This window comes from Halichoerus grypus, chromosome 9 (genome assembly GCF_964656455.1).
Source record: "Halichoerus grypus chromosome 9, mHalGry1.hap1.1, whole genome shotgun sequence".
In the NCBI taxonomy this organism is placed as follows: domain Eukaryota; kingdom Metazoa; phylum Chordata; class Mammalia; order Carnivora; family Phocidae; genus Halichoerus; species Halichoerus grypus.
In genome coordinates this window covers 83029326-83054924 of record NC_135720.1, presented here as the reverse complement: position 1 = coordinate 83054924, position 25599 = coordinate 83029326, and the positions used below count along the sequence as shown (strand labels likewise).

The 25599-nt window shown below is 38.9% G+C and overlaps 1 protein-coding gene across 49 annotated transcripts in view; it reads left to right on the top strand.

The window, feature by feature from the left end:
* RIMS1 (regulating synaptic membrane exocytosis 1) overlaps positions 1-25599 on the top strand; it is a 490044-nt gene that overhangs the window by 253083 nt on the left and 211362 nt on the right. For all 49 annotated transcript variants that reach the window (XM_078055149.1, XM_078055110.1, XM_078055148.1 and 46 more), the window contains 2 exons: positions 10522-10862; positions 14377-15242. In XM_078055149.1, coding sequence (XP_077911275.1) covers positions 10522-10862; positions 14377-15242 — 1207 coding nt within the window. The remainder of the gene's footprint in view (positions 1-10521; positions 10863-14376; positions 15243-25599) is intronic.

Genomic DNA, 25599 nt, shown 5'->3' with positions numbered 1-25599 from the left:
GTTGAGGTAAGTTCCCTCTATACCCACTTTGTTGAGAATTTTTATCATAAATGGATGATGAATTTTGCCAAAGGCTTTTTCTGCATTTATTGGGATATAATATGATTTTTATCTTTATTTTCATTAATGTGGTATATCATATTGAGTGACTTGTGGATATTGAACCACCCTTGCACCCCCGGAATAAGTCCCACTTGATCATGTTGAATGATCCCTAGTGTATTGTTGAATTTGGTTTACCTAATATTCTGTTGAGGATTTTCACGTCTCTGTTCATCAGAGATATTGGCCCGTGATTTTATTTTTTTGTAGTGTCCTTGTCTGATATTAGAGTAATGCTAGCCTTGTAAAATGAGTAGAAAAGTGTTCCCTTCTTGGGGTGCCTGTGTGGCTCAGTTGGTTGAGCATCCAACTCTTGATTTTGACTCAGGTCATGATCTCAGGGTCGTGAGATCAAGCCCCATGTCAGTCTCCAGGCTCAGCGGGGAGTCTTTTTGAGATTCTGTCTCTCCCTCTGTCCCCCCCCCCACCCCATGTTCACTCTCACTCTCTCTCTCAAATACATAAATAAATAATTTTTTTTTTTTTAAGTATTCCCTTCTTTTCTGTTTTTTGGAAGGGTTTGAAAAGAACTGCTATTAATTCTTAAAATGTTTGGTGTAATTCACTATGAACCTAGTCTTCTGACTATTGGGAAGTTTTTGATTATTGATTCAGTCTTACTAGTAATCCATTTGTTCAGATTTAATATTTTTTTATGATTCAGCCTTGCAAAGTTGCATGTTTCTAAGAATGTATTCATTTCTTTTATGTTGTACAATTTGTTGACATATAATTGTTCATAAGAGGAATATTGACTTCTAATTTTAATTTCTAATAACAGGGTTTCCTGTATCAGGAGTTTAGTATTAGGACTAAGTTGACCTTATAAAATGAGTTTAGAGGTGGAAGTAGGTTATTTTCCTCTTTTTTAATTTAAAAAAAAAAAAGCTTTTGTAAGATTGGTATAATTTACTCTTCGAGTATGTTTAAAATAATTTTCCAGTGCAGACAGTTGGTTCTGGAATTTTTATTGTAAGTTGTCCTTTAATTATGAATTCAATTTCTTTACTAGTTAAAAGGCTATTCCGGTTTTCTATTTCTTCTTGTGTCAGTTTTGCTAATTTGAAAAATTTTAAGGAATTGCTGTATTTAATCTATGTTAATTAATTCATTTTGGCCTAAAATTGGTAATAATATTCTTTCACTTATCTTTTTAATTAATCTAGGGTCTGTAATGATGTCCACTCTTTTGGTAATTGCATTTTCTATTCTTTTTCTTGATCAGTCAGGGAATCAATTTTATTAGTCCCTTCCAGGAGCCGTATTTTTTTATTTTATTGATTTTCTCTAGGTTATTGATTTTTAAATTTTATACTTTATTAGTTGCCATTCTCATCTTTATTATTTTCTTCTTTACCCTATATTTAATTATTTTTGTTAATTCATTAATTTTATTCTTAAGGTGGAAACTTAGATCATTGATTTTATAATTGTTTCTTTTTTTAAGATCTGATTTTATTTTAAAGAGAAAGCATGAGTAGGGGGGGAGGAGTAGAGGGAGAGGGAAAGAGAAAGAGAAGCAGACTCCCCACTGAGTGGGGAGGCCAATGTGGGGCTTGATCCCACGACCCTTAAATCTTGATCTGAGCTGAAACCAAGAGTCAGACACTTAACCGACTGAGCCACCCAGGTGCCGTAATTGTTTCTTTTGCAATGGAGTGTTTAATGCTACAATTTTCTCTCTAAGAAATGTTTTAGGTGCATGTTACAAATTTTGACAGGTTACATTATTATTATTATCCAGATCAATACATACTTTAATTTCTCTTGTGATTTTTTTTGGCCTTGTCATATTTAGATATGTTTTGCTTAATTTCCAAAATTATGCTATTTCCAGAATTTTTGAGTTATTATATTCTAATTTTATTGAGTTTTGGATTTTTTTTTTTTATCTATTTGAGAGAGAGAGAGAGATAATGAGAGAGCATGAGCAGGGAGGAGAGGGAGAAGCAAGGTTCCTGTGAGCAGAGAGCTTGATGCAGGGCTTGATCCCAGGACCCCAAGACCATGACCTGAGCCAAGGGCAGATGCTTAATCAACTGAGCCACCCAGTCACCCCTAATTTTATTGAATTTTGATCAGAGAATATATGCTATGTGATATCAGTTCTCTAAATGTTTTGAGTTTTGTTGTTGTTGTTTTTTTAATGGCCAACCTGTTGTCTATCTTGGTGGGTATTCCATTTGACTTGATAAGAATATTTGAATTGTTTGTACAGCTTAATGGTTCCAATAGCTATTCTCTGTGAGGCCTTCTAAAGTTACCTTGAACAAGAGCAGTTTAGTATTTGGATAAAGACTCATAAAGATGCAGCTATACCCATTTCTGGGTTACTAGTATGGTACTACACAAAACTTACAAGCCAGAATAAAATATTTTTGACCATAAAGAATTACACATGAATTTTTTATCTTGTTTTTAAATGTTTAAAGTTTTTATTTAAATTATAGTTAGTTAACATATAGTGTAATGGTTTTAGAAGTAGAATTTAGTGATTCCTCACTTACATAAAACACCCAGTACTCATTACAACAAGTGCCCTCCTTAATACCCATCACCCATTTAGCACATCCTCTGCCCACCTCCTCTCCAACAACCCTCAGTTTGTTTCCTTTGATTAAGAGTCTCTTATGCTTTGTCTCCCTGATTTTGTCTTGTTTTATTTTTCCCTCACTTCCCCTATGATCCTCTGTTGTTTCTTAAATTCCACATATGAGTGAGATCATATGATAATTGTCTTTCTCTGATTGACTTATTTCGCTTAGCATAATACCCTCTAGTTCCATCCACATCATTGCAAATGGCAAGATTTCTTTTTTTGATGGCTGAGTAATATTCCACTGTATATATATACCATATCTTCTTCATTCATCTGTTGATGGACATCTGGGCTCTCTCCGTAGTTTGGCTATTGTGAATATACCTGCTATAAACATTGGGGTGCAGGTGCCCCTTCAGATCACTACATGTGTATCTTTGGGGTAAATCCCTAGTAGTGCAATGACTGGGTCTTAGGTAGCTCTATTTTCAATATTTTGAGGAATCTCCATATTGTTTTCCAGAGTGGCTGCACCAGCTTGCATTACCACCAACAGTGTAAGAGCAGTCCTCTTTCTCCACATCCTCACCAACATCTGTTGTTTCCTGACTTGTTAATTTTAGTCATTCTGACCAGTGTGAGGTGGTATCTCATTGTGGTTTTGATTTGTATTTCCCTGATGCCGAGTGATGTGGAGCATTTTTTCATGTGTCTGTTGGCCATTTGGATGTCTTCTTTGGAGAAATGTCTGTTCGTGTCTTCTGCCCATTTCTTGATTGGATTCTTTGTTCTTTGGGTGTTGACTTTGATAAGTTCTCTATAGATTTTGGGTACTAGCCCTTTATCTGATAAGACATTTGCAAATTCCTTCCCTCATTCTGTTAGTTGTCTTTTGGTTTTGTTGACTGTTTCCTTTTGTGCAAAAGTTTTTTATCTTGATGAAGTCCCAATAGTTCATTTTTGTCTTTGTTTCCCTTGCCTTTGGAGACGTGTCTTGCAAGAAGTTGCTGCGGCTGAGGTGGAAGAGGTTGCTGCCTGTGTTCTCCTCTAGGATTTTGATGGATTTCTGTCTCACATTTAGGTCTTTCACCCATTTTGAGTCTATTTTTGTGTATGGTGTAAGTAAATGGTCCAGTTTCATTCTTCTGCATGTGGCTGTCCAATTTTCCCAACATCATTTGTTGAAGAAACTTTTTTGCATTGGATGTTCTTTCCTGCTTTGTCAAAGATTGGTTGACCACAGAGTTGAGGGTCCATTTCTGGGTTCTCTATTCTGTTCCATTGATCTGTGTGTCTGTTTTTGTGCCAATACCATACTGTCTTGATGATTACAGCCTTGTAATATAACTTGAAGTCCAGAATTGTGATGCTACCAGCTTTGGTTTTCTTTTTTGACATTCCTTTGACTATTTGGGGTCTTTTCTGGTTCCATACAAATTTTAGGATTATTTGTTCCAACTTCATGAAAAAAGTTGATGGTATTTTGATAGAGATTGCATTGAATGTATACACAATAATTTTGTTGGTTTTCTTCATTATACATTACTATGTGAGATAAGATATATATGCAGATTTTATATCATCAATGAATATATGAAGTACTGTATCCATTGTGAAAAGTGCAGATGTTATAAAATGTATATAATCCATTTGGAAATGGGGTGAACCTTTAAACAAGGTCATTTAGCTAAACATCTGGAACAAATTCTAGGAACTGCACAATGTTCAGAAAACCAGAGAATGGAGTATATGTGGGAAATGGCTGTTGATGAGGTTGAAAAAGTAGGAAAGAACCACAGTATGCTAAACAAGAGTTATAATTATATCTTGAATACAGGGAGTTATTTTGTCAAATTTAAATTTTGGAAGATGTGAAAATGGGTTGGAAGATTTATTGCAGGGGCAATAATAGGAGGGGGAAAATCTGTTAGGATATCAGTTATAGAAATCTTGATATGAAGAGATCATGACCTCAAATAAGTCAGTACAGTGGGAATAGATGTGAGGAAGCAAATTTGAGTCATGATATTCAGAAATCAGAGTTAAGATTTGATGAAGCATTAGGGAGAGAGTAGGCTAGGACCATCCTCAGATTAATTGCTTGGTTTACTGTGTGGGTGGTGGTATTATTAACTGAGAAAACAATGAAGGACAAGAGCAAGTTTTGTGGAAAACAATCATTTCAGTTTGGTATGTTTTAAGTTTGAGTCTCCTGTGTTACATTCAATTGGCCATATGCAGTAGATAAGAGGGTATCTACTAGATTCCTAAGCTAGAGATTATGATTTTAAAGTCTAAAGTTTATAGTATAGGGTAGTCTATTTTGATACAAAATAAAATTAAAGTGCTATTTTCTTTTTAAATCTCATTGATTTAGTTTCTATTTGCATTTTTATAATGGAAATAATGTGTTAATGTAGTAGTCATCTGTACAATTTATTAAACAAATACTCATTTATTATATAAGCCTTCTGAAAAATATTTTTCAGAAGGGGTTGTGATAAAAATATGGAAATCCTGTTTCCATCTCACATGGAATCTATTGGAGTAAGAAATGCAGAGAAGCAAAAATGGAGCTCTGTGTAACATTAACATTTAATAAGAGAGTGAAGAAGGAAGATTTTTATAGAGGAATATGAGAGGAGGTAATGCAAGTTAGATTAGACCAGAACAGAACATTATCATTAATATCCAGAAACCAAAAAAGATAGGTAATGACAAATTCCATATATTCAGTGTCTATAAGTGAAATTAGCACCATGGAAGAGATCACTAATGTCTATGAAAGATAATTAAATACAGCTGTGGGGACTAGAGTCAGATTGTTGAGAAATAAAGAGGATATAAGGAAGTGGAGAGGGTATTAATTTAAGTTACTTTATCAGGTAGCTTGATTTTATTTTCTTTATTTTTAGTTTTTTTTGAGGTAGCTTGATTTTAAAGAGGATAGAGAAAAAGTGACTAGAGAGAGAACAAGTTCAAAGAAAAGTTTTGATTATTTTATATGCTTAAATAGTTATATGCTAAGATGGAAGGAGTAATAGAGAAGGCAAGGTTGAAGACACAGGAAAATGAAGGGGTCAGTGAATGAATGAAGTCCTCACTGGGCAGAAGGGTTGGTATCCGGAGTGCAGGTGTGTGCATTGACTTTCCATGAATGGAAGAACATCTTATACCATATCTTATGTCTCAATGGAGGAACATATTTTAATGTCAGTCAGGACATAGAAAATAAGTATTGGTGTGTATTTGGATGCTACTAAAACACAAAGATTCTTTGATTGAATAAAAAGAAATAGTTCAGTCTTGTGCTATATATAAAATGTGCCTCCAACAAAATTACACAAGTAGATAATCTAAGGATAGGGAAACATATTTGTCAAAGATGAACCAAAAGAGAAAAAAATTAGCAATATTAGAATTCAGTTCACAAAAATTCCACAATTGATTCCCTACATTTTATGCTTAACTCAACACAGCAACCAGAAGGACCCTATTAAAACCTAATATATATCAGTTCACTTCTTTGCTCATGTATTTTATAAGCTTTCAAAAGGAAAAACGTAAATCCATGAAATAGTAACAAAAATAACAAAAGACTGGGAGAAATACACACACACACACACACACACACACACACACACACACACACACAGAAGCAAGTGTCAAAGAGAACTCTCATTTTCACCTACTTAGTTATCAATTATTTTCTTCTATCTCATCTACTATTGTCAAAAAAGTTGAAATATCACCTTGATAATTTTGTCCCCAGCTTCTGCTAGAGTGCCTTCGCTGAATAGAGAAAGTAAGGAAAATGAATAAAGGTACTCAGAAAATGCGACATCTATAATAAAGCCAAATATCCTGTTTTCTTTTCCATGTTTTTCAAAATGGTAGTGTAACTATCTTTGAATAAAAGTCAGTATTTTCACATTTGATCTTTTTTAAAAAAATCTTCATGCTTATATTTATTCTTTATGTTACAATCCTAATTACCTCAGATGGATTTTTATAAGCAACACATTTGTATTAATATAGGAATTCTGTACCTCATTGCCATGAATCACCTTAGTAATATCATTGAGAGTAAATCTAAGGCTCATTTTTTCTGCTCTGTGTGTCTGGATCTGTAAACATTTCATGTGAAGGCAAATATAAAGTATTTCTTCCATCTGAATATCATTTTTCTGCCATAAAATGGTCTACTGTATTTCTTAAGGATTCCTTAAATGGAATTTAAAATGTTGTTAGTGCAAAAGTTCTGAATAAAATTTTCAAATGTTCATTATTTCTGATGTATGGCATGGAGTTTCAGAAGCCATGTTCCATCACAATAATCTTTCATTTAAGTTAGTATTTGGTTGCTTAACATCTGTAAATTGTTAAGATAAGGTATTACACAGACTTGCTTTGGTTTAGATTAGTTTGGAACACATCCCAGGGTACTTAATCAGGGTATAATCCTGCATGGTGCAGTCTTTAAAAAGGTGTGTGTGTGTGTGTGTGTGTGTGTGTGTGTGTGTGTGTGTATTTTAAATAAATTGAATTTTTTTGTAGAAAGATTTGTGTCTTGTTCTTTTTAAAAAAATCCCACTTTTGGATTATTATCTCACTTTTTGGATTATCTATAGTTGTAGGCAAGCATAATACTTGATAATAAATTCAAAAAGACAATTGGTAAAAATTTATAACGGTGTTGCTTCTCAGCAACTGTTTGGCTCATTTTTATACATGCCTGAAATGTTTGATATGAACTGTGTTGAAAAGTACAACAAATGTTCTATTGTATTGTCATCTATTTTCCTTACAACACATATAAAGAGTTTCTTTTTTATTTGCAAACTCTGTGGCAAGAGTAATTTATATAACTAATGGTAGAGATTGGGAGATAGTATTTTAATAAAAAGTATTTTTATTTTTATAGTTACTTTTGATTTCAGATTAGAGTATAGATTGACCAAGCTTATAATTAATTTTGAAATACAAAATTTAAAATGTGTGCACAAGCAGATAAAGTATAGGAAAAATTTTTCCTGTGTTAAAAATAGACAAAATTAATGAAACATCCAGACTTAAATGAATAAATAATATTTTGAAAATATTAAAGTTGTTGCTTCTAGGTACTAACTGTGACCTTTTGAATCAATTTGAAATGAAATTAAATGAATTTTAATATTTAATTGTAATAATATTTAATAATAACCATATTTTGTTTGCTTTTATCACTCCTGTGGCAGTTCTGCACATATTCAAAATTTGGAACTTGCCCGAATCTGGCAGTTACTTTTCATTGGCCCATCTTTATAACACTTACAAATATGAAAATTGGGGTGCCTGGGTGGCTCAGTGGGTTAAACATCCAACTCTTCGTTTCAGCTCAGGTCATGATTTCAGGGTTGTGAGATTGGGCCTTGTGTCTGGCTCACACTCAGGGTGGACTCTACTTCCCCAGCTTATGCGTATATGCTCTCTCTCTCTCAAATAAATTTAAAAATTTATTTATTTATTTATTTGACAGGGACAGAGAGAGATCACAAGTAGGCAGAGCTGCAGGCAGAGTGAGAGGGAGAAGCAGGTTCCCCGTTGAGGAAGGAACCTGACGTGGGGCTCAGTCCCAGGACGCTGGGATCATGACCTGAGCTGAAGGCAGCCACCCAGGCACCCCAGTAAATAAAATCTTTAAAAAAAATATGAAACAATCTAAATAAGATTATGATAACAATTTTCTAGAAAATATTCAAATGTACAAAGAAGAGTCTCCTTTACCCTTCTTTTTTACCAGTATTTTAATGTTCCTTTCTGCCTCTTTATTTAACTTAACTCCATTTTGGAATTTTTGTATAAATTGTATATTTTATTGTGTTTCCTGTATTGCTCTAAGTGAAATTTATATTAACCCGAAATATACCTTAGTATTTTGTAGAAAAGGACTTACTTTTGATAATGAATAATATTTTGCTTATAGTGTAGTAAATACAAATTTAATTTCTCCTTAGTGATATAAAATAGTCAAAGATTCTCACCAATCTCTTTGAATTGCGTGATTTCAGACCTCATTACTGTTTGGTCAGCTAAAGAGGCAACCAGTGAGGAAGCATATCACCTGTCCCCATCCAGGGTCTGGGCAGAGGATAACCAGTATTATTGGCATGAAGTCCTGGCCCCGGGGATATTGCCTTTATAATGTTATCCTTGTTAAGACTATGTTCAATCAATCAGAATTTCTGAGGGACCTTATTTATGACCTAAAGAGATCATGATACATCGTGCACAATATCTCCTCATTTGGGAAGCATTTTAAATTACAGATATATTCCATAATTCCTTTATTTTGTTATAGGCTTATGAAATGAACTGTTTAACATCTTAGCAAACGGGAAGTCAACTAACTGCCTTTGTGAATCTAGTTCACTTCATTTTATGACCTGCGGAAGCGTAGAGGAATGCATTAATAAACTGTGTCAATCTTACATTTTTTATAGTAAACATCTCTGTCTTAGTTTTCCCCATATTATGAATTCATTTGAGTTTTCTTGCTTGGAAAGCAACAGTGCTTAACAGTTCAAGCAGATGAACTTTCCTTTGTCAAAAATATATTATTTTTCTCCATCTTTTTCTTATTCTCACTTTACCTTTTATCTTATTTTATAGCTACCATTGTAGTTTTTCTCCTATTCATCCAAATGTTTTTACTAGTACATTTTCTCCTTTTTGCCAGTAAGCAAGGCTTCATCTTTTACTATCTTAATATTGTTTCTCACTTAATATACCTGGGACTTATTCATCCATTTGTGATTTTTTTGAGTAATTGTTGACTGAGTCAGTATTTGTGAAAACAAGGGCCTGGAGTTTGGTGAGCAGCCTTTCCGGTGGGTGCTGTTTCTGAAGTACAAAGGAAAACTGACGTGTGTTCAGAGGAAAGCAACTGAGGCAGGGAGGTAGAATTATACCACAAAGCAGAGGGACTGGAGGTATTTGGAAGAAGGCTCACAGGGCCGTAGGCACCTATTTTAGCTCCGCCTACTTGGTGTTGCTGCTATTATTATTCATAATTTCTGTTATCATTGTTGTCCTCATTATTACATTCATTTTAAATGCCACCAAGAGGAGAGCTGTTGTATAGATTTATTTTAAGTGGTAAAACATCTTATAATTTATCAGTGGATATGTTTCTAGATGACTGTTCCAAAATAACATCTCAAGTGGAAATGGTATCAGAGTAGTCTCATATGAATACACCCAGCCCCAAATTTATTGCTCTAGTAAATATGTGCGTGGAAACTTTTATAGCATAATATAAACCCAAGGTTAGTGTATTACTAACAAGCTAGAGAAGATATACAGCTTGACCTTTTCTTTTGTGCCTATCTTTTATTGTTTGTTCCATATGAATATCTTTTAATATTGGCTTTAATAATGCATAAGTTTTGAGAAGACAGATATTTTCTACATCCTTTGAGACACTGAGGTTTATGTACATAAATATTAATTCTATGGCTCTTTAAAACATTTTTGTAATCAATCCAACCCCGCTCAGAACATTTTTACTAACATATATTTTAAAAGAAACTTCAGATTCAGTCATACAAAATGTGATGGATACATGGTAAGAGGAAACTCAGAATTACAGGGTTAGAACACCAGGAAAAAACACTACTCCGGTAACCTAGAGGTGCTGTGATTTCAGATGGGTGCCAGTCTAGGCCTTCATGTACTTGCCTGTGACTTGTGCAAGGATCATTTTCATAAGAAATTCACAAGGATAAGTATAAAGATGACAAGCATTCTTCTTTCCCTGAAAAGATATTTTAATATGTGCTAAAGAGAAACTATTTCCAAGTGGCATAGAAAATTTATATTGTTCTCTCTTCTTTAAATAGGTTATGTGGGTATGCAATTTATGTCGAAAGCAACAAGAAATCTTAACCAAATCTGGGGCGTGGTTCTTTGGAAGTGGCCCTCAGCAGCCAAGTCAGGATGGAGCCTTAAGCGATACAGCCACAGGTGCTGGTTCTGAGGTACCAAGAGAAAAGAAAGCACGGCTCCAAGAGCGCTCACGATCGCAGACACCCCTGAGCACAGCAGCTGCCTCCTCCCAGGACACAGCTCCTCCCAGCGCTCAACCAGACAGGAGCAAAGGGGCTGAGTCCTCACAGCAAGCCGTGGGGCCCGAACAGAAGCAGGTTTCATCCAGGTCTAGAAGTGAACCTCCGAGAGAGAGGTAATAGTTCGTTAACCCTGTAAGCAAAAGGCAAGGTTTTGTATTGAGACTAAGCCTATTTTCAAGAATTTAACTGCTATTAAGAGGAATATGTGGAGGTACTTCTTCTCAGGCCCCACATGGAAGGCAACAACAGCCCTGAGGTGCTTTGTTTATCTCTAGAATGCATCATTCCTCAAGGAGACCTTTGTGGAAAAGCTTTTCTTGCATAACATGCACACATGTAAACAAGTCACCCGAGTGAGATACTGACTTCCAGCCTTGAACTCAGAAAAGCTCTTAGATCATTTATTCACTTATAGAATTAGCACTCTAATGGAAAGTGTGCTCTGAGAGAATATGAGAAACCTGACCCAGTGGAAGGTACACAGGTACCTTCTTTGAGGACATTTCTTTTATGCTGAGCTCTGACAAGTGACTAGGAATGAACCAGGTGAAGACGAGGACTCCAGGTAGATGCACAGGCATGTGGCCTGAGGAAACAAGTTCTCATGGGAGAACCTAAAGGACGCCCACTGCCAAGAGTGTGAGTAGCAGAGGAGAGCAGGGAAAAGCCCGGGAGAGGTGGCTGGTTAGGTATCAGGGCCCAAGTCATACTGGGCCTTTTGGCCAGGTTAAATTTTATAGATGTTTATCCTAGGAATAATAGAAAGCTACGGAGGGTTTTAGCATGGGCTAACATGATCAGATAATTTACTTTAATTGATTCATTCCTTCATTCAGCAATGCATTTACGACCAGACAGGAGGCTATGCACTGGGAGACAGTGTTAACAAGGAGGATATAGCCCTTCTTTATGAGGCTGGTTACTGTTGTTAAGACTAGGTTTGCTGCTTTTGTTTGTATGACCCTTATGCATCCCACTGGGTGGGAGAGTAGGCTCCAAGGAAGGCTTTGGTTCCCCTTTTCAGACAAAGCCCATAGAATAACATCAAGGACTTCTAAGTTAAGCAGATCTTCCAGTCCTGCTTCTATCACACCAGGCAGCAACAACCCATCTTGCAGGGCCGTGGCAAGGGTGAAATGGGAACATGTGTTCAGAAGCTGGCACATGGGAGGCATTCAGTGAACGTAGCCATATTCAAGCCAGTAGCCGTTGTGTGTTTACTATAAGCAAACACTGTGCCAGGAACCAGAATATAAGTATGAGTAAGACATGATCCCTTTTCTGACAGATCCTAGGGAAGACACCACACTAAATCCTAGGGAAGACAGACACCTGGGCAATTTACTGTACCAGAGGCTGATTTGATCAAAGCTAGAAAATACATGTAGTACTTTGGGAGCCACAGGAAAGAGGAGGTGCCTTCTGAATTAGGCTTTCTAGGATATCCAGGAGTTATAGGGTAGGTAGACAGGGTAGGAGGGGACATTTGAGAAAGAGAGAATGAGTGCACCTAAACTATGTATAGAGGACACACAGAGGACACCAGAGATAGTTCAGTGAAGGTATAATGGATAGTTTTTGGTGACAGAGCATTGTGGGTTAAAAAAAACCAAAACTATTAAAGGTGTAATTTGGGATTGGTCAGAAAATGATACCTTTAAGTAAGAGAATTTGGAGCTGTAAAGTTTTTTAGGGGAAAATATGAAACCTGTTTTTGACATATGGTAAAAAAAAAAAAAAAACTACAAAGATTTCAGGAATAAGGACAGAGAAGCAACTTTTAGATGAAATTTGAAGAAGATTGATAGGGACAAATGCTGTTGCTGATTATATGTTACTTACTGATGATATAAGTACTTAAGAAAATACTCATTGGGGATATAGAAGGAAAAGAAGAGAGATAAGTGAGATCAAAAGAATGTTGTCAGTCTGTTTAAATTTATTGAAGAATTCTTCATCAGGAGCTAGTGGAAATGGAATAATTAGAGGGAGAAGTGAGGAAAGGCATACTCAGGGAAGCAAAGATCAGAGAGACTGAAGAACTCCTTCCATTTGCATGGCACTCTAGTATTCCATAAAGCATTGTCACAGATGGTCTCTCTAATGCTCATGTGAACTTTGAGAGGTAAGCATCATTTATCAGCATTTCAAGGAAAGTAAATTGATTCAATATAAGCTTCTACCAAGATCCACTGTGCCTTAATGAGCTACTAAATGCGGTACAATCCTCACACTTCTATGAAAACTATATTTGATTATTAATATATGTTCCTACTGGACTCCTTACATTGTTAAACTGCAGAGCCACCCTTGGAATTCCACACTCTGATGAAAATCCCTTTCACTTCAAAAGACCAATGTGAACTAAATGTCTAAAGCAGAATTTGCCATGCTATTTTGCTTACCTATGCCATTTGAAACCCTTCACCTTTTCTTTCCACCATTACTGGGCCCTCCTCAAACCGACCCCAAGGTATATCATAGCAACTACTACTTTGGTAACCCACAATAGAAATTGCCCTTTTTCTCATCTTGCATTTTTTCTTGATTTTTATGCATGACGTCTGCTTTTGTACTTTCAGTCATAAGATGTTCCCCTTGGAAAGCCCTCTATGGGCCTCAAGATTTAAAAAAAAAAAAAAAAAAGCTTAGGTTGTTCCCACCTTAGTAGTGTGGTATATCATATAGTATCAGGACACTTTAGACAAGGCCCCTACTTTTTGTAACTTCTGGTATAATTGCTGGAACTTTCCCAAATTAGGTGCACTCCAGTGTACCAAAAAGGGCTGAAAGGGGCAAATGAGTGATATATCTACAAGATTTAAATATTGCCAAACTCTTATCTTTACAGCGCCTTCAACAGGATGGAGAGAAAAGTAGAACACGAAACTGTTGTGTGTTTTTTTGGTACTGTGTTCTGAAATGAGGGAGAGGGAAAAGAAGAGGGGGAAGGAGGGAAAATGAATAATAATTTGAAATACTTCAATATTTCTGTTATTTTGCCCAAGGGAGGTAAAATGAAGGCTAAGGTTCAACCATTTTTTTTCCTAACCAACTCCCTTAAAAGTGGGTGCACATGATCTTGTCAAAATTACTTTTGTTCTACTATTAAAGAAGTGCTACTAGATTTAATTTTTGAAATGAACATACTTGTATTCACATTTCTTTTATGATTGTCCATATGTATTGTCCAGATATATTCAAGTATATATTTAGAATTGAACTGACATGTGTATATTATCTTTTGCTACTATATTATTACATAAATTAGTTTCATCTAAAACATTTTTAAGTCTCATTTACAGCAGAATTTAGCATACGACTTGTTCATTTATTGAATTGATTTATTGGTGGCTTTTATTCACCTAGTTAATTTATGGAGAATTTGAAATGTGAAAACAACTTTTAAAGTTCCTTAAGATGCGGTAATGTAAAGAAGCTTTATTTAGAAAGCTAATCAGATACACAGGTTTAATGTGGTTATCAAATAGCTTAATTAGACATTCAATTATAACGAATCATTTGAAAGGATTTAAATGGAATGCGAAGAAACGATGTTTCTTAGGTCTGGTCTTCATTTTTAGCTTTATACATTGCTTTCCCTCTTCATGTTCCCGTATATCATAGGAAGAAGACTCCAGGGCTCTCTGAGCAGAATGGTAAAGGAGCCCAGAAGAGCGAGCGGAAACGCGTGCCGAAGTCCTCGGTGCAGCCGGGAGAGGGGGCCGTGGAAGAACGCGAGCGGAAAGAAAGGCGGGAAAGCCGAAGGCTTGAGAAAGGGCGGTCACAGGACTACCCCGACGTGCCGGAAAAACGAGAGGATCGCAAAGCGGTGGACGACGAGAAGCAAAGGAAAGAGGAGGAGTACCAGACCAGGTACCGCAGCGATCCGAACCTGGCGCGGTACCCGGTGAAACCGCCGCCAGAGGAGCAGCAGATGCGCATGCACGCCCGAGTGTCCCGCGCGAGGCACGAGCGGCGCCACAGCGACGTGGCGCTGCCGCGCACCGAGGCGGGCGCCGCGCTGCCCGAGAGCAAGGCCGGCAAGCGCGCACCGGCCGCCGCCAGGGCCTCGCCGCCGGAGTCGCCGCGGGCCTATTCGGCCGAGAGGACTGCGGAAGCCAGGGCGCCGGGCGCCAAGCAGCTCACGAACCACAGCCCGCCGGCACCCAGGCATGGGCCGGTCCCCGCAGAAGCCCTGGAGCCCAAAGCCCAGGAGCCCCTCAGGAAGCAGAGCCGCCTGGACCCCAGCTCGGCCGTCCTCATCAGGAAGTCCAAGCGCGAGAAGGTGGAGACCATGCTGCGGAACGACTCCTTGAGCTCTGATCAGTCCGAGTCCGTGCGGCCGTCCCCGCCCAAGCCGCACCGGTCCAAGAGGGGCGGGAAGAAGCGGCAGATGTCTGTGAGCAGCTCCGAGGAGGAGGGCGTGTCCACGCCGGAGTACACCAGCTGCGAGGACGTGGAGCTCGAGAGCGAGAGCGTCAGCGAGAAAGGTAAGGCGGGGACCGGCTCGAGCAGGCACGGGGACGCTGTTGAGGCTCGGAGGCGCGCGTGTGCGGAGCTCGGAGGTGCGCGCGTACGGAGAGCCGAATCGCGTGTGTGCAGGGGGGAAAAGTGCGGCTTGAAAGGTGCAACGTGATGACTGTAGTTAACACTGCAGTAGGGTATGTTAGAAAGTTCTGAGGGTAGATTCGAAAAGTTCACATCACAAGGGAAAAACAAATTATAACTAGATAAGAAGATGGATGCTAGCCAAACTTGTTTTGGTAATCATTTCGCACTATGCATGTCAAATCATTATGCGGCATACCTTAAACTTACGCGGAGCTGTATGTCAGTTGTATCTCCATAGTTCCATAGAAGTGGGGGGAAAAGTGCAGCGTGGAAGGCTCACAGACAGGCTCACGGGGAATAGAATAGAAGGTTTTTAGCTTGTTTGCTTGCTTTCTTCCTTTTTGGTAGAATTTTGAAACATAATCACAAGCTTCAAATTTGGGTTATCTTAAAGACTTTGGCTCTTGTCATTCTGGGAAATTCAGTATGCAGTCTTAGGTTTTTAAGTTATTATTCTGGGGAGACTTGGGGGAAAATGCTTTTCTAGAAAACCAAAACTATTCCTGATAAAGGGGAATGTACCTGTTTTTAAACTGTAGTGGTGTGGTATTCCAGAGAGGTAGTATTTTTCAAGTTTTGGTTGAATTTTCTTCACAGCTTGTGAAGAAAATATACCATGCAGATGTTATATATTGCTTTGGATAGTAACTTTGTAGTAAAAGTTTATTTTACCTATCATATTATAAAACATTTTGGAGCCTTGTGTGATAAGCCGACTTTTTTTTTTTTTGTCTTGTTCCGCACTGTACAATACTTAGCCACATGTAGCTATTTACTTACAATTAAAGAAACTTAAAAATTCAGTTTCCCAGTCACACTAGTCACACTTCAGGTGCTCAGGAGCAATCATCACAGTAAGTTCCTTTAGATAACTTAATACTGGTCTAGAAAATACTTCAATTTAATGTTGAAATTGTGTTTCTTTTGAAGGTTCACTTCATTCTGCTGTTCACTCACATTTAAATTGACCACAGTCCTAAACTGGATGGTGGTGGTCATCATCCTTGTTGTAGTGTTTCTTAGTTATATTTTGGGATGACTATTTTTAGAGTTTTTTGGCTTGTCTTATAGTTGCTAACTTATATACTAAATATTATAAATTTATAAAAAAGTCACTTGGGTTTCTCATCTTCTCTATCTTCAAACTGCATGGCTGTGTCTTCTCCCCTTCTGTATCTCTGTCTACTTTTTCTCTCTCTCTCTACATATATATATGGATGGATAGATAGATATACATATACAAACATATATCCATCTAGCTAACTAGCTGTCTAGATAGATGGGTGGGTGGATGTATGGATGAATGGATATATGGATTTGGAAACAATTAAGAAAGTTCATTCTGTCATAATTACTGCAACTCATGTTAAAATAGCTGTTTTGGGACAGTGATTTGGGAAGAGATTACTTAGCAGAATGTGGAAGGGTCAAGGGAAGACTGTCCCCATGGAATAAAATTGATAAGGCAGTGGGAGACAGAAATTAAAGTATTATATGAATATGGGATCATTTGGCTCTTTAAGCACACCTTCTGACGACTTATGTTTGACTTATAAGTCAGTATGCATATACTTATGCATATCGTGTATGAGCTTTTTAAAAGTCACATGGTGGATGGAGGGGGAAAGATGGCGGAGGAGTAGGGGACCCTATTTCAACTGGTCCCCGGAATTCAGCTGGATAACTACCAGACCACTCTGAGCACCCAGGAAACCAGCCTGAGATGTAAGAAGATCTGGATCTTTACAAGCAATATGGCAGGCAGTTGGTTTTGAGGTAGGAAGCGGAGAGCCGTGATCCTGCCGGCAGATATCTGAGGATAAACGGTGGCGGGAGGGTGCCTGGACGTGGGGATCCTACACCGCCGGTAAGTGACAGCCTCGCGCGCAGCGGGCGGGGCACAGACTGGCAGACCGGTAGCGTCAGGAAAGAACTTTAGGGCAGCCCCCGGGGGGGGGGGGCGGGGGAGGGTTGGGGAGAACCAGACCGGCTGGGGTCGCGCACACGCGAACTGCAGCCCCCCTGGACAGAAACCGGAGCGACGGTCGCGCGCCCGCGAACTGCAGTTCCCCCCCCCCCCCCCCCCCCCCCCGAAACCGGAGCGAGGGTCGCATGCACGCGAACTGCAGCCTCCCAGACAGAAACCCGGTGCGTCCGGGTCGTGCGGGTGAACTGCAACCCCCTGGGGTGGAAACCCCAAGCAGCGGAGTCGCGTGTGTGAATTGGGAGCGGCTGGCGGTTTTAGAAGCACAAAGGGCAGAGAGGTACCCTGACGTGGAGGCAGCACTGCGGAGGGGCGCACAACCCAGGCCTCTGCAGTTTATAGCAACATGGACAGAAATGGAGACAGTGTGGCCTGTAGAGCTCACTGAAGAACAGACTGCGGTCTCTCTGCTCTGAGGCAGAGGGTTGGAAACGGTCTCTTCTGCTCTGACTCGCGGAAGAGACATGGAAAGCCCCCAGGGAAAGGCGCCAGAGAACAAAAGCCCCAAAGACTGATTCCCACTGAGCCCATCCCCCGCCACAGGGGCGCAGGGCAACTCCGCCCAAACAGGGTTGCCTGAGTAACAGCGCAGCAGGCCCCTCCTGCAGAAGACAGGCTGGGAAAACAAGAGGCCAGCGACCCTAAGGTCCCAAGAAAACAGGTGCATCTTGCTTGGGTTCTGGTCAATAATTTTGACTCTATACATTCCCTCAAACACCCATCAACAGAATGACTAGGAGGAGGAGCCCCCAAAACAGAAAAGACTCAGAGATTATGACTTATGCTGCAGATTTACAAATGCGTGCAGACATAACCAAGATGTCAGAGATGGAATTCAGGCTAGCAATTGTGAAGACAATGGCTAGAATGGAGAAATCAATTAATGGCAACATAGAGTCTCTAAGGGCAGAAATAAAAGGTGAATTGGCAGAACTTAAAAATGCTATCAATGAGATCCAATCCAATCTAGATAATCTAACAGCTAGGGTAACTGAGACAGAAGAGAGAATAAGCGATCTGGAAGACAGTATAATAGATAAAAAGGGAAAAGAGGAGGCCAGGGAAAAACAACTCAGAATCCATGAAAATAGAATCAGAGAAATAAGTGACACCATGAGGCATTCCAATGTCAGAATAATTGGAATCCCGGAGGGAGTGGAGAGAGAGAGAGGGCTAGAAGATGTATTTGGGCAAATCGTAGCTGAGAACTTCGCTAATCTGGGGAATGAAACAAACATTCGAGTCCTAGAGGCAGAGAGGACCCCTCCTAAGATAAAGGAAAACAGGCCAACACCCCAGCATGTAATAGTAAAACTTGCAAATCTTAGAACCAAGGAAACCATCTTAAGGGCAGTTAGGGGGAAGAGATTCCTTACGTACAGAGGGACGAACATCAGAATAACGTCAGACCTATCCACAGAGACCTGGCAAGCCAGAAAGGCCTGGCAAGACATATTCAGGGTACTAAATGAGAAGAACATGCAGCCAAGAATATTTATCCGGCAAGGCTTTCATTTAGAATGGATGGAGAGATGCAGAGCTTCCACAACCGGCAGAAGTTGAAAGAATATGTGACCACTAAGTCGGCCCTGCAAGAAATATTAAGGGGGGTTCTCTAAAAGGAGAAAGACCCCAAGAGTGATCTACAACAGAAATTTACAGGGACAATCTATAAAAACAACGTCTTCACAGGCAACATGATGACAATTAATTCATATCTTTCAATAATCACTCTCAACGTGAATGGCCTAAACGCTCCCATAAAACGGCACAGGGTTGCAGATTGGATAAAAAGACAGGACCCATCCATATGCTGTCTACAAGAGACTCATTTTGAACCTAAAGATACATCCAGACTGAAAGTGAAGGGATGGAGATCCATCTTCCATGCCAGCGGACCTCAAAAGAAAGCTGGGGTAGCAATTCTTATTTCAGACAAATTAGATTTTAAACTAAAGTCTGTAATAAGAGACACAGAAGGACACTCTATCATTCTTAAAGGGTCTATCCAACAAGAAGATCTAACAATTGTAAATATCTATGCCCCCAACATGGGAGCAGCCATCTACATAAGCCAACTGTTAACCAAAATAAAGAGTCATATTGATAACAATATGTTAATTGTAGGAGACCTCAATACTCCACTCTCAGCAATGGACAGATCATCTAAACAGAAAATCAACAAGGAAACAAGAGCTTTGAATGATACATTGGACCAGATGGACCTCATAGATATTTACAGAACATTCCACCCTAAAACAACAGAATACTCATTCTTCTCGAGCGCACATGGAACTTTCTCCAGAATAGACCATATACTGGGTCACAAATCAGGTCTCAACCGATACCAAAAGATTGAGATTATTCCCTGCATATTCTCAGACCACAATGCTCTAAAACTGGAACTCAATCACAAGAAAAAATTTGGCAGAAATTCAAACACTTGGAAGCTAAAGACCACTCTGCTCAAGAATGTTTGGGTCAACCAAGAAATCAAAGAAGAACTTAAACAATTCATGGAAATCAATGAGAACGAAAACACATCTGTCCAAAACCTATGGGATACTGCAAAGGTGGTCCTAAGGGGGAAATACATAGCCATCCAAGCCTCACTCAAAAAAATAGAAAAATCCTGAATTCACCAACTAACTCTACACCTTAAAGAACTAGAGAAAAAGCAACAAACGACGCCTAAGCCACACATTAGAAGAGAAATAATTAAAGTTAGAGCAGAAATCAATGAATTGGAAACCAGAAACCCAGTAGATCAGATCAACAAAACTAGAAGTTGGTTCTTTGAAAGAATTAATAAGATTGATAAACCACTGGCCAGACTTATCCAAAAGAAGAGAGAAAGGACCCAAATTAATAAAATTATGAATGAAAGGGGAGAGATCACGACTAACACCAAGGAAATAGAAACAATTATTAGAAATTATTATCAACAACTATATGCCAATAAACTGAGCAATCTGGATGAAATGGAGGCCTTCCTGGAAACCTGTAAGCTGCCAAGACTGAAACAGGAAGAAATTGACAACCTGAATAGGCCAATAACCAGTAACGAGATTGAAGCAGTGATCAAAAACCTCCCAAAAAACAAGAGTCCAGGGCCTGATGGATTCCCTGGGGAATTCTACCAAACATTCAAAGAAGAAATAATACCTATTCTACTGAAGCTGTTTCAAAAAATAGAAACAGAAGGAAAACTTCCAAACTCATTCTATGAGGCCAGCATTACCTTAATCCCCAAACCAGGCAAAGACCCCATCAAAAAGGAGAATTTCAGACCGATATCCCTGATGAATATGGATTCCAAAATCCTCAACAAAATCCTAGCTAATAGGATCCAACAGTACATTAAAAGGATCATCCACCACGATGAAGTGGGATTTATCCCTGGGATGCAAGGGTGGTTCAACATTCGCAAATCAATTAATGTGATAGAACACATTAATAAGAGGAGGGAGAAGAACCATATGGTCCTCTCAATTGATGCAGAAAAAGCATTTGACAAAATACAACATCCTTTCCTGATTAAAACTCTTCAGAGTATAGGGAGAGAGGGAACATTCCTCAAGTTCATAAAATCCATCTATGAAAAACCCACAGCGAATATCATCCTCAATGGGGAAAAGCTGAGAGCCTTTCCCTTAAGATCAGGAACACGTCAAGGGTGCCCACTCTCACCACTGTTGTTCAACATAGTACTAGAAGTCCTAGCAACAGCAATCAGACAACAAAAAGAAATAAAAGGTATTCAAACTGGCAAAGAAGAAGTCAAACTCTCTCTTTTCGCAGACGACATGATACTTTATGTGGAAAACCCAAAAGACTCCACCCCCAAATTACTAGAACTCATCCAGCAATTCAGTAATGTGGCAGGATACAAAATCAATGCACAGAAATCAGTTGCTTTCTTATACACTAACAACGCAACTGTAGAAAGAGAAATTAAAGAAATGATTCCATTTACAATAGCACCGAAAACCATAAGATACCTCGGAATAAACCTAACCAAAGAGGTGAAGGATCTATACTCTAGGAACTACAAAACACTCATGAAAGAAATTGAAGAAGACACAAAAAGATGGAAAAATATTCCATGCTCATGGATCTGAAGAATAAACATTGTTAAAATGTCTATGCTACCCAGAGCAATCTATACCTTCAATGCCATCCTGATCAAAATTCCAATGACATTTTTCAAAGTGCTGGAACAAACAATCCTAAAATTTGTATGGAATCAGAAAAGACCCCGAATCGCCAAGGAGATGTTGAAAAAGAAAAACAAAGCTGGGGGCATCATGTTGCCTGATTTCAAGCTATGTTACAAATCAGTGATCACTAAGACAGCATGGTACTGGCACAAAAACAGACATACAGACCAATGGAACAGAATAGAGAACCCAGATATGGACCCTCAACTCTATGGTCAAATAATCTTCGACAAAGCAGGAAAAAACATGCAATGGAAAAAAGAGAGTCTCTTCAATAAATGGTGCTGGGAAAATTGGACAGCCACATGCAGAAGAATGAAACTCGACCATTCTCTAACATCACTCACAAAGATAAACTCAAAGTGGATGAAAGACCTCAATGTGAGACAGGAATCCATCAAAATCCTAGAGGAGAACATAGGCAGTAACCTCTTTGACATCGGCCACAGCAACTTCTTTCAAGATACATCTCCAAAAGCTAGTGAAACAAAAGCAAAAATGAACTTTTGGGACTTCATCAAGATAAAAAGCTTCTGCACAGCAAAGGAAACAGTCAACAAAACAAAGAGGCAACCCACAGAATGGGAGAAGATATTTGCAAATGACACTACAGATAAAGGGCTGGTATCCAAAATCTATAAAGAACTTCTCAAACTCAACACCCAAAAAACAAATAATCAAGTCAAAAAGTGGGCAGAAGAGATGAACAGACACTTCTCTGAAGAAGACATACAAATGGCTAACAGACACATGAAAAAATGTTCATCATCATTAGCCATCAGGGAAATCCAAATCAAAACCACACTGAGATACCACCTTACACCAGTTAGAATGGCAAAAATGGACAGGGAAAGAAACAACAAATGTTGCAGAGGTTGTGGAGAAAGGGGAACCCTCTTACACTGTTGGTGGGAATGCAAGTTGGTACAGCCACTTTGGAAAACAGTGTGGAGGTTCCTCAAAAATTTAAAAATAGAGCTACCCTATGACCCAGCAATTGCACTACTGGGTATTTACACCAAAGACACAGATGTAGTGAAAAGAAGGGCCATATGCACCCCAATGTTCATAGCAGCAATGTCCGCAATAGCCGAACTTTGGAGAGAGCCGAGATGCCCTTCAACAGATGAATGGATAAAGAAGATGTGGTCCATATATACAATGGAATATTACTCAGCCATCAGAAAAGATGAATACCCAACTTTTACATCAACATGGATGGGACTGGAGGAGATTATGCTAAGCGAAATAAGTCAAGCAGAGGAGGTCAATTATCATATGGTTTCACTTATTTGTGGAACATAAGGAATAACATGGAGGACATTAGGAGAAGGAAGGGAAAATGGCGGGGGGAATTGGAGGGAGAGATGAACCATGAGAGACTATGGACTCTGAGAAACAAACAGCGTTCTAGAGGGGAGGGGGGAGGGGGGATTGGTTAGCCCCGTGATGGGTATTAAGGAGGGCACGTACTGCATGGAGTACTGGGTGTTATACGAAAACAATGGATCGTGGATCACTACATCCAAAACTAATGATGTATTGTATGGTGACTAACATAATATAATAAAATTAAAAACTACAAAAAAAAAATAATTGGGCAAGTATACTGTTAAAAAAAAAATAAAATAAAAGTCACATGGTGGGGCACCTGGGTGGCTCAGTCAGTTGAGGATCTGACCCTTGGTTTTGTATGGGTTGGTGATCTCAGGGTCGTGGGATGGAGCCCCAGTGGGGCTCCACACTCAGCGGGGAGTCTGCTTCTCCTTCTCCCTCTGCCCTTCCCCCCTCTACCCCCCCACCTCCCCCCACTCAAATAAATAAATCTTTAAAAATCACAGGTGAGGATACTCTTGCTGCCTTCTGTGCCTTAGTATTGTTTTGTAAACACAAATTTTTCTCCCCTGAAATAATAAAATGTTAAATAAAAATGTAAATGGGTGTGCTTAATTGGTGTGCAGATAACTCTTAATGGATATATATATATTTTCCCATTTCTTAAAGTAAGGACTCTACATCAGTTCTTACTGAATATGTATTTTAAATCACAATGGGCATAGAATCAAACAGAATTGAATCTCACAACTATTTACAATACGAACAGATTGTGAAAGAAAAAATGACTAGTGGCATGGGTAATTGGAAGGATGGAACTAGTGTAATGTGAGGAATTACTGCCTCTGCATACTGTCCTCCCTCCTTAGGAATTATCATTCTGGGAATGTTGGCGACTATACACACCTCCGAAGTGGAGGTTAAATCTGGGAACACAGGGGCATCACATTTGCCGTTGTCTGATTCAGACAACTCTGTTTTCTCTTATAATGAATCTCTTTTTCAATAAATATCTTGAAAATAAACTCTAATCAAATAGTTGCCTTATTCTAATATTTTAACCGATCCCAACTCAGTGTTTACAAAATGAAACATTAACTGTAAAGAACATACTTTTTATCAGTATAGGAGAGACATTTTCCTATTTCAAAATGAATTAGAAATTCCATTCTCTGTAGTATCTATTAATGCCTTTATTACCAAACCCCACCATTGTCCTCTAAGGACGATCTAGGGAACCAGCCACGATAATCTGCAGTATCCTGTGACTCTGCACAGGTTACTTAACCTCCGTAAGTACTAGTTCACTTGTTGGAACAATGGAGATAAGAGTATCCACTGTCCACATGGTAAGATTATTAAGTGGTTTGATGAGATGATGCATGTAAAATAGAATGCTACATTAACATTCTTCCCGTTTTGATTTTGCTCATGGTATCTATACTATAGATACCTAACATCACAATGAGTGTGAGATAATCACTCATATGCATAAGATATAAAGAAAAGGTAAAAACTATTTTTATGTCTTATAGGATCTAATGGGGTGAGGAGAAGAAAAATGATTTGGGAAGAGATATCTTAGGAGAGAGAATGCCATGTTGTGAGTTTCAGGGTCAAGGGAAGATTATCCCCATGGAATAAAATTTAAAGGGCAGTGGGAGACAAATTAAAATTGCATTTTAATTATAGCTCATTATTTTGGCTTCTGGACTCAGTTCCAATATGTGTGTGTGTGTGCGCATGTCAGAATGAGTTCCTACACCAACAAGCAATTCTCATATACCAGCAGGATGTCCGCGAGCATTCAACTTAATTCATTTCTGACATTTTCTACCCAGAGATGGCATCAAATCCCACAGGTTAAGGGCTCAGTCCCAAAAGACTGCCCTTGACTTCAGATGCCAATCATAAGCCCAGGTTGTTACCTATGCTTCTGACCAACTGGTTATAGATCAGAGACTCCCACAACTCCCTCCTTGGGTTTGATTAATTTGTTAGAGAAGCTCACAGAATTTAGGAAACCCATTTGCATAGTAGGTAACTGATTTATTATAAAAGGATATAACTCAGGAACAACCAGGTGGAAGAGATGAATAGGGCAAGTTCCAGGGAAAGGGCACAGAGCTCTCATGCCCTCTCCAGGTATGCCACTCCCCCGTACCTCCATGTGCTCCCTACCTGGTAGTTCTCAGAACCTACTACTTTGGACTTTTATGGAGGCTTCATCACTTTGGCAAAGTTGATTAAATCATTGGCTATTGGCAGTTGGTTCAACCTCCAGTCCCCCTCTCCCAGGAAGTCAGGCGGCTGGAACCTAAAGTTCCAATCCTCTAATCACATGATTGGTTCTCCAGGCAACCAGCTCCCATCCTTAGGTGTGGTCCAAAAGTCACCTTAGTAAGTTCTCCCTTATGAAGCACACATACTAAAAGTCACCTCATTAACCTAACACGGCTTTCATCACTTGGGAAATTCCAAGGATTTTAGAAGCTCTTTACTAGAACCTTCACTAAGACCAAATATATATTTCTTATTTATTATAAAGCACAGTTATCACATCCATTCATTTGTTCAGTTTAAGAGTTACACATATAAATTAAACATTTAATACAATGCTTGGATTTCTTATTCTGTTCAGGCTCCCCCCCCCAAAAAAAAAAATTACCACAGACTGGGTAGTGTATTAATGACAGA